The 9,114-nt window shown below is 48.2% G+C and overlaps 1 protein-coding gene across 3 annotated transcripts; it reads right to left on the bottom strand.

Moving 5' to 3' along the window:
* PRR13 (proline rich 13) lies at positions 1–5,345 on the bottom strand. 3 transcript variants are annotated; one of them, XM_008956406.4, is made up of 4 exons: positions 4,841–5,345; positions 3,905–3,943; positions 2,867–3,249; positions 1–626 (listed from the first exon to the last, which is right to left on the bottom strand). In XM_008956406.4, exons 2-4 carry the CDS (start codon positions 3,921–3,923, stop codon positions 582–584), a joined length of 447 nt encoding a protein of 148 aa, XP_008954654.1. In that variant the 5' UTR covers positions 3,924–3,943; positions 4,841–5,345; the 3' UTR covers positions 1–581. The 3 variants fall into 3 exon arrangements, with proteins under 3 accessions (XP_008954654.1, XP_008954655.1, XP_008954656.1); XM_008956407.5 differs by having other exon boundaries at positions 4,833–5,086; XM_008956408.6 differs by having other exon boundaries at positions 4,052–4,890.
* Positions 5,346–9,114: the final 3,769 nt, after the last annotated feature.

Below are 9,114 nucleotides of genomic sequence, written 5' to 3' on the forward strand. Positions count from 1 at the left end.
TGAGACCAGGAGAAATAACTTTATTTGAATAGGACCCGAGACAGCATATTGGACTAAGGAGGAGAGGTAAGGTTCCAAAACCGCAGTCAAAGCTCATCAACCAAATGGACTCTACTTCCCAGCAACCTTGCAGTTAGTACAACCAACAAAAGGCCTGCTGGGGAATGTATTTGCCACTAAATTCCCCAAGTATGCCAACATTACAAAAAAGATAGAGGTTTTTCATCATAATTGAATTTCCACAAACCTCCCCAATCACAAGTATTATAAGTGGAAGTAAAAAATCACATTTTACAGATCTCAAAGTTGTCTTCAACATTTAGTTCATCATCTTCAAAAAATAGCTCCCCTGCCTAATTCATTAGCTGTATGAGCTATCCAAGCAGCAACAAGATGGCCAGGCCATGGCAATCCTCTTCCCATTTCCCCTAGCCACTCAGGGCTCAACAGCAGGGTGAGGCTCAGGTGGAGGTAGGGGGTGGGGAGCACAAGGGCTACATTCCCCCAGTACAACATGGCATCTGAAGCTTGATGGGAGAGCAGAACTGGTGAGACTTGAGGGAAGGGTCCAGGGCCTGTATTCAGTCAGAATCACTGCTGGAAGAGGAGGAGGAAGAGGAGGAATGCTGCAAGGGGAAAGGGGAAAGAAGATAGCATCAGATCCAAATGACCTTTCATCACTCCGTGGGCCATTCTTTGGTGCCCCACCCCTCCACCCAAGTATCCCTTGCTTCCCTAAGAAGGTCAGGAGTCTTGAACAGACTGTACCTAAACAAAAGCAAGGGTTTCCTTCAGCAGTGAGCATACAGGAATGGATTAAACCATCCTAAATTATCACACGGAATTTAAAAAATTTAACATATTGCCTTTGGAGCAAATTTCCAACTTTCTTTACCTGAATCGATGCCTAGGCAAGGAATAAATTACAGGCACAAGCATAGTATAGTGCTAGGAAACAGCTGTTACCTTTTCAATGCTTATTCATTAGCTGCGTGCAAAGTCCTATGATTTTAAGAAATTGGATTCTACAAATCTAAGAAAAGACAGTAGAAACAGCAGTTGTATGTGCATGTATCTCTACTTTTTCCCAAGCACAATGGGAAAAAGTGGGGAAGGTGTAAGAAAAGGCTGGGAGTTCTATTCAAGGTTCCTTAAGCATATACTCCCAGCAATGCTACAGTTATTAAATAAAAACATTTTTCAGTCTCTCCAGGGTAATTTCTCCCCCTTTTCCCCACTAAATCTCAATTCTCTTCAGTTCTCTTCAGACCTTTTTTTTTTTTTTTTTTTTTTTTAAGACGGAGTCTCACCCAGTTGCCCAGGCTGGAGTGCAATGGCATGATCTTGGCTCACTGCAACCTCCACTTCCTGGGTTTAAGAGATTCTCCTGCCTCAGCCTCCGGAGTAGCTGGGATTACAGACACGCACCACCATGCCCAGCTAATTTTTTGTATCTTTAGTAGACAGGTTTCACCATGTTGGCTAGGCTGGTCTTGAACTCCTGACCTCGTGATCCACCCGCCCCAGAATCCCAAAGTGCTGGGATTACAGGTGTGGACCACGGCGCACAGCCTTCTCTTCAGATTTCTATCAAAGACCCAGAATCAGGAATTAGAATCCACAAGGCAAATAAATACCGGGCAGTTAAATGTAAATGGAGGCCTCATCAAGATGCAGATTGGTTTAATTCTTCCAGAGTTGTCCTCAGAGTTGCTTTTATCCTTGCTATTTTTTGTTTGTTTGTTTGAGATGGAGTCTTGTCTGTCACCGAGGCTGGAGTGCAGTGGTGAGATCTGGGCTCACTGCCATCTCTGCCTCCCGGGTTCAAGCAATTCTCCTGCCTCAGCCTCCTGAGTAGCTGGGATTACAGGCATGCGCCACCACACCCAGCTAATAATTCCCAAGTGCTAGGATTACAGGCATGAGCCATGGCACCTGGCCACCCTTACCAATTTTTAACACTCCTCTAAAACAAAGATACTTAGTCTTGGAGCTGAGTATAAAACCTCCTTAGGGCTGGGTGCGGTGGCTCACGCCTGTAATCCCAGCACTTTGGGAGGCCGAGGCGGGCAGATCACAAGGTCAGGAGATCGAGACCATCTTGGTTAACACGGTGAAACCCCGTCTCTACTAAAAATACAAAAAATTAGCCGGGCGCGGTGGCGGGCGCCTGTAGTCCCAGCTACAGGCTGAGGCAGGAGAATGGCGTGAACCTGGGAGGCGGAGCTTGCAGTGAGCCGAGATTGTGCCACTGCAATCCGGCCTGGGCTAAAGAGCGGGACTCCGTCTCAAAAAAAAAAAAAAAAAAAAACCTCCTTAGTGCTAGGCTTTGTTAGAGGCCGAGTCACTGACTGCTCTTGTCCTCACTTTTTCTGCTGGGTGATAGGGCAAAGGGCCCATGTAATTAACACAACGCCCTAAGAACACTGATGAAAGACAGAAGGAACTTCTGAACTAGGGACAGATTAATTCTGTTAATTATTATAAGACCTTGCTTTGTCAAAGGAATGACTTTGGTATTTTGACAATGTCAGTGGGCGTGTCCAACTTGCTAGAATATGCACCTGGCGGGAGGGGAGCAAAAGTTCTGGGAGAGTAGGGCAGAAAAGATTTGGCTTTTGATTCTAAAATCCATTCTAAGGCTCACCCTAACTCCCCCCAGATAGGAGAAGCCTGATGTTTATTTTCAAGATAATCAGATTCTTCCCAGTAGCAATCTTTTATAAAAAGGAAGAATCATCTACCAGAGCGACACAATTGTCATCCCTCACGTCCACAGAATGTCAATCCCCCTCACCCAACCCCTGCCTACCTAGTCCCTCTGAGGGGGGACTCCTTCCCTAGCCAGTCTCCAGAGGGTACTGACCTTGCCATACTTGTGGTACTTGTGGTGCTTTTGGTGCTTGTGCATCTTTTTATGAGCTTTCTTCATTTTCTTCTGCATCTTCTTGTCCACTATCACTGCTGGTCCAACCATGCCAGGAGCCAAGGGATTCACAGGAGGGATTCCAGGGGCAGGCGGTGGGTATGGAGGAGGGTAGGGACCCAACGGTTGGCATCCTGGATACCCTGGCTGTGGCACAGGATGAGGGGGCCCACCTGGGGGGAAAGCTGGATTGCCATGGGGAGCTCCTGGGGGAGGAGGACAGGGGCCTGGGGGAAAGGGTGGATTAATAGGTGGTGGGTGGGCAGGATTGGAACCTCCAGGGCACCCAATATTGGGGGGATATGGATTTGGCCCTGGCTGCCCTGGTGGAAGAAGCAGAGAATAAACATTAGAATTCCCCAGAGTCTCCAACAACAAACAACAAAAAGAAAGAGATTCTTTCTCACTCAATACTTAAAGGGAAACGGAAAGATGACAAAGAAGAATGGAGGGTAGGGGAGACAAACTTGAGTTGGGGAGAAAAGGGGGAATGTCCCTGGAAGGGCTAGGGAGAGGAGGGAGACTGAACTCTGAGGAAGACAAAAGCACTGGTCAGTCCAGGCGCGGTGGCTCACGCCTGTAATCCCAGCACTTTGGGAGGCCGAGGTGGACAGATCTCATGAGGCCATGAGTTTGAGACCAGCCTGGCCAAATGGTGAAACCCCCATCTCTACTAAAAATACAAAAAGTAGCCGGGCGTGATAGCATGCGTCTGTAATCTCAGCTACTCCAGAGGCTGAAACAGGAGAATCGCTTGAACCCAGGAGGCGGAGGTTGCAGTGAGCCTGGGCAACAGAGACTCCATCTCAAAAAATAAATAAATAAAATTAAATTAAAAAGCACTGGTCAGCTCTAGACTAAGGACTTTGCTTTTGCGGGTACAGCAGGTCGGGGGTAGGGGAACTGATACAGAAACTTCCTGTTATAGAGCCCATCAGAAAAAGGGTTAGGGGTGGAACAGAACCCCCAAACACCTACCGGCATTGGGATTCCACATGTTTAGGTGTGTCCTCCAGCCTGAGGAGAAAGAAATGAGGCAAAAAAGATGACGGTCTAGAGGTAGGAAGTGGACTTAGCACCGGAGCCCAGCCCTAACGTCTTCCACCCCACAGTAGGCTCTCCTACCTGGAGAACTACCACAACTTCCACATAAGAAATGTCTCTTTTCTGGCTGGGCGCGGTGGCTCACGCCTGTAATCCCAGCACTTTGGGAGGCCGAGGCGGGTGGATCACGAGGTCAAGAGTTCGAGACCAGCCTGGCCAACATCGTGAAACGCCGTCTCTACTAAAAATCTAAAAATTAGCCGGGCGCGGTGGCGGGCACCTGTAATCCCAGTTATTCGGGAGGCTGAGTCAGGAAAATTGCTTGAACCCGGGAGGCAGAGGTTGCAGTGAGCCGAGACCGCGCCACTGCACTCTAGCCTGGGCGACGGAGCAAGACACCGTCTCAAAAAGAAAAGAAAAGAAATGTCTCTTTCCACTTGTTTCTTCGCCCTCAATACCTACTTGGTTCCTAACACAGGAATCTAGTTCCCAGGGCCCCTCCACCCAGGTGGAAGCGTCTAACTCTTCGGAAGTAGGCAGTACCCGCGAGTCTCGGCCCCACCATCACTCATCTCCCTTTCCCTGGAACTGAGTCCGGAGGCCTTTAACCACTCACAGAGTAAGAAAGGATCTCAAACAACTTTCTCTCTCCCTGGGGAGGACCCCACCTCAGGCTAAAAAAAGGATACGCCTCGAGGCGAAGTAAGAAGGAAGTTGCCCAAGAACCTCAAATACTTAAATATGTGGACACAACCCCCTTCCTCCAAAAAAGAAAAAAGGCAAATGAAGATCCTAGCCCCAAGCTGCGAAGAGACTCTTGACGTAGCAAGGGGAAAAGGAAAAACCTATGGAATCCAGATACCCCATCACCTTTCCACCGCCGCCTGGGCTTGATGCGTTCTCCTTCGCAGTCTCGGCTCTTCCTAGTCACCCAGACCCCGTGCTTCGGCACCCGCCTCTGCTACTGCCTAATTGGTAATTATGTGGCCGCTCGACTGATGATTAGACAACAAACTAATCAATCACTCTGGTCCGACTGAGGAGGAAACGGTTGCTCTAGGGGCGGAGTGGAGCCCTTTACGGCTAGGCCAGTACTGAGAAGCCGGAAATCTCCTGGGGGCGGGGCTAGGCGGAGAGCGCTGGAGGGGGCGGGGCCAGCTGCTGGGCAAAGTCCTAGAGACACCGAGAAGAAACTCTGCCCTTGCTCTCTTACCTCATGGTTCACTGGGTGCAATACCTTGTAAAATGAATACACTATGGTAAGTGTTGTAATACAGATATAGACAGAGTTCTCGGCAAGGGCAGAAGAGCTGCTGAGTCCCAGCCCCAAGCCTCACTGTTCCCGGCTCCGTCTTACACTCGCAAGGGAAGCAAACAAACATTCTTGCGGAAGATACAGAGATTTCATAATCTCTCCCAGGATTCCCTCTCTCAATTGCATAGCTCCGCCATCTGTCAAGTAGCCTAAACCAGAAACCAAGGAGGGCGTCCGTGATCCCTCTGTCTCCTTCACCTCCCTTACCCCAAATTATCAGTTTTGTCTCTCAACTATATCTGGAATCTCTCCACTTCTCTCTGTCTTCCCTGCTCCAAACCTCCCATCATCTGTCGCCTGGATTCATCTCTCCCCTGAATTGCTACAATGGCCTCCCTTTTTTTTTTTTTTTTTTTTTGAGACGGAGTCTCGCTCTGTCACGAGGCTGGAGTGCAGTGGTGCGACCTCGGCTCACTGCAACCTCCGCTTCCCGGGTTCAAGCGATAATCCTGCCTCAGCCTCCGAAGTAGCTGGGACTACAGACGCGGCTAATTTTTCTATTTTTTAGTAGAGATGGGATTTCACCATGTTGGCCAAGATGGTCTCGCTCTCTTGACTTCGTGATCTGCCCGCCTCGGCCTCCCTAAGTGCTGGGATTATAGGCGTGAGCCACCGTGCCCAGCCTTTAAAAAAAAAAAAAAATACAAGTGGCCGGGCGCAGTGGCTCACGCCTGTAATCCCAGCACTGGGAGGCCGAGGCAGGCGGATCACAAGGTCAGGAGTTCGAGACCAGCCTGGCCAATATGGTAAAACCCCGTTTCTACTAAAAATACAAAAATTAGCCGGGCGTGGTGACATGTGCCTGTAATCCCAGCCACTTGAGAGGCTGAGGCAGGAGAATCACTGAACCCAGGGAGGGTTCTCCAACCTGGGTGACAGAGTGAGACTCTGTCTCAAAAAAAAAAAAAAAAATACAATCAACAAACTTGACCTAATGAACATACCTTGAACCATGCTCTCAAAACTTAACGACTGCTAATTCTCCTTAAGCATGCTTAGAGCATTTATAAAAATTGGTCACATTCTAAGCTAAGCATGTCTCAACTGATGCAATTCGATTTTGAAAGAACTGTTCAATACATATTCTCTGACCGCAATGTAAAATATAAGCAAACATACAGCTGGATTTTTTTTTTTTTAAGAAAAAAATTGTTTAACTGTCATCCAGGCTGGGCACTGTGGCTTATGCCTGTAATCCCAGCACTTTGGGAGGCCATGGCTGGAGGATCAGTTGAGGCCAGGAGTTCAGGACCAGACTGGGCAACTTAGTGAGACCTCATCTCTACAAAAATGAAAAATTAGCCGAGGGTGGTGGTGCACGCCTGTAGTCCCAGCTACTCAGGAGGCTAAGGTGGAAGGATCGCTTGAGCGTGGGAAAGCGGAGGTTGCAGTGAGCCCAAATCGCACCACTGCATTCCAGCCTGGGCGACAGAGCAAGATTGGATCTCTAAATAAATAAATAAATTACCTTAAAATAACCATGGAAAGAATAAACCATGATGGAAATTACATACTTAGAAATAAGTAGGCGGGCATGGTGACTCATGCCTGTAATCCCAGCATTGTGGGAGGCCAAGGCGGGTGGATCACAAGGTCAGGATTTCGAGACCATCCTGGCCAACATGGTGAAACCCCGTCTCTACTAAAAATACAAAAATTAGCTGGGTGTGATGGCACATGCCTGTAATCCCAGCTGCTCAGGAGGCTGAGACAGGAGAATCACCTGAACCCAGGAGGCAGAGATGGCAGTGAGCCGAGATGGTGCCATTGCACTCCAGCCTGGCAACAGAGCAAGACTCCGTCTCAAAAAAAGAAAGAAAGAAAGAAAGAAAGAAGCAGGCCGGGTGTGGTGGCTCACACCAGTAATCCCAACACTTTGGGAGGCTGAGGCAGACAGATCACTTGAGTCCAGGAGTTCAAGACCAGCCTGGGCCACAGGGGAAACCCCATCTCTAATAAAAATACAAAAATTAGCTGGGCGTGGTGGCTCATCCCAGCTACTCAGGGCTGGGATGGGAGGATCACTTGGGCTGGAGAGCTGGAGGTTTTGATGAGCCAAGATCGTACCACTGCACTCCAGCCTGGACAAAAGAACACAAAAAGAAATAAGCCATAATGAGGCCAGGCGGGGTGGCTCACGCCTGTAATCCCAGCACGTTGAGAGGCAGAGGCGGGCGGATCTTGAGGTCAGGAGATCAAGACCATCCTGGCTAACATGGTGAAACCCCGTCTCTACTAAAAATACAAAAAAATTAGCCGAGCGTGGTGGCAGGCACCTGTAGTCTCAGCTACTCGGGAGGCTGAGGCAGGAGGATGGCTTGAACCCAGGAGGCAGAGCTTGCAGTGAGCCGAGATTGTGCCACTGCACTCCAGGCTGGGTGACAGAGCGAGACTCCGTCTCAAAAAAAAAAAAAAAGAAAAAAGAAAGAAGCCATAATGAAAATATTAGATCCAAAATTTGTGGGATATAGACAGGACATGGGGCTCGTGCCTGTAATCCCAGCACTTTGGGAGGCCAAGGCAGGTGGATCACATGAGGCCAGGAGTTTGAGACCAGCCTGGCCAGCATAGCGAAAACCTGTCTCTACTAAATATACAAAAAATGGGGCCAGGCGGGGTGGCACATGCCTGTAAGCCTAGCACTTTGGGAGGCTGAAGCAGGTGGATCACAAGGTCAGGAGTTCAAGACCAGCCTGGCCAACATGGTGAAATTCCATCTCTACTAAAAATACAAAAAATTAGCTGGGCATGGCTGGGTGCGGTGGCTCACGCCTATAATCCCAGCGCTTTGGGAGTCCGAGGCAGATGGATCACAAGGTCAGGAGTTCGAGACCAGCCTGGCCAACATGGTGAAACCTGGCCTCTACTAAAAATACAAAAACTAGCCAGGCGCAGTGGTGGGCACCTGTAATCCCAGCTACTCAGGAGGCTGAGGCAGGAGAATCGCTTGAACCCAGGAGGTTGCAGTGAACCGAGATCACGCCATAGCACTCCAGCCTGGGCAACAGAGCGAGACTCCGTCTCAAAAAAAAAAAGAAAGAAAGAAAGAAAGAAAATGAGCTAGGCATGGTGGCACATACCTGTAATCCCAGCTAGTGGGAAGGCTGAGGCGTGAGAATTGCTTGAACCTGGGAGGGAGAGGGTGCAGTGAGCCAAGATCATGCCACTGCACTCCAGACTAAGCAACAGAGCAGGACTCTGTTTCAAAAAAAAAAAAAAAAACAAAGTGGGATACAAAAAAATTTAAGACAATAAATTTTATGCCAAATATGTCATATTAAACTAAAGCATTTGAAATATTTTAAACTTTTTTTCTTTTAATTTTTATTTTTAGTGCTGGGGTACATGTGCATGATGTGCAGGTTTGTTACATAGTTAAATGTGTGCCATGATGGTTTGCTGCACCAATTTTGCTGCACCAATCAACCCATCAGCTAGGTATTAAGCCCAGCATGCATTAGCTATTTTTCCTAATATTCTCACTCCCCTGACCCTACCCCCCAACAGGCCCCAGTGTGTGTTGTTCCCCTCCTTGTGTCCATGTGTTCTTACTGTATAGCTCCCACTTGAGTGAGAACATGTTCCTGCATGAGTTTGCTGAGGTTAATGGCTTCCAGCTTCATCCATGTCCCTATAAAGGACATGATCTCATTCCTTTTTATGGCTACATAGTATTCCATGGTATATATGTACCACAGTTTTTCAGTCTATTGTTGATGGGCATTTGGATTAATTCCATGTCTTTGCTATTGTGAATAGTGCTACAGTGAACATACACATGCATGTATGTTTGTAATAGAATGATTTATATTCCTTTGGGTATACACCC

This window comes from Pan paniscus, chromosome 10 (genome assembly GCF_029289425.2).
Source record: "Pan paniscus chromosome 10, NHGRI_mPanPan1-v2.0_pri, whole genome shotgun sequence".
NCBI classification, from domain to species: domain Eukaryota; kingdom Metazoa; phylum Chordata; class Mammalia; order Primates; family Hominidae; genus Pan; species Pan paniscus.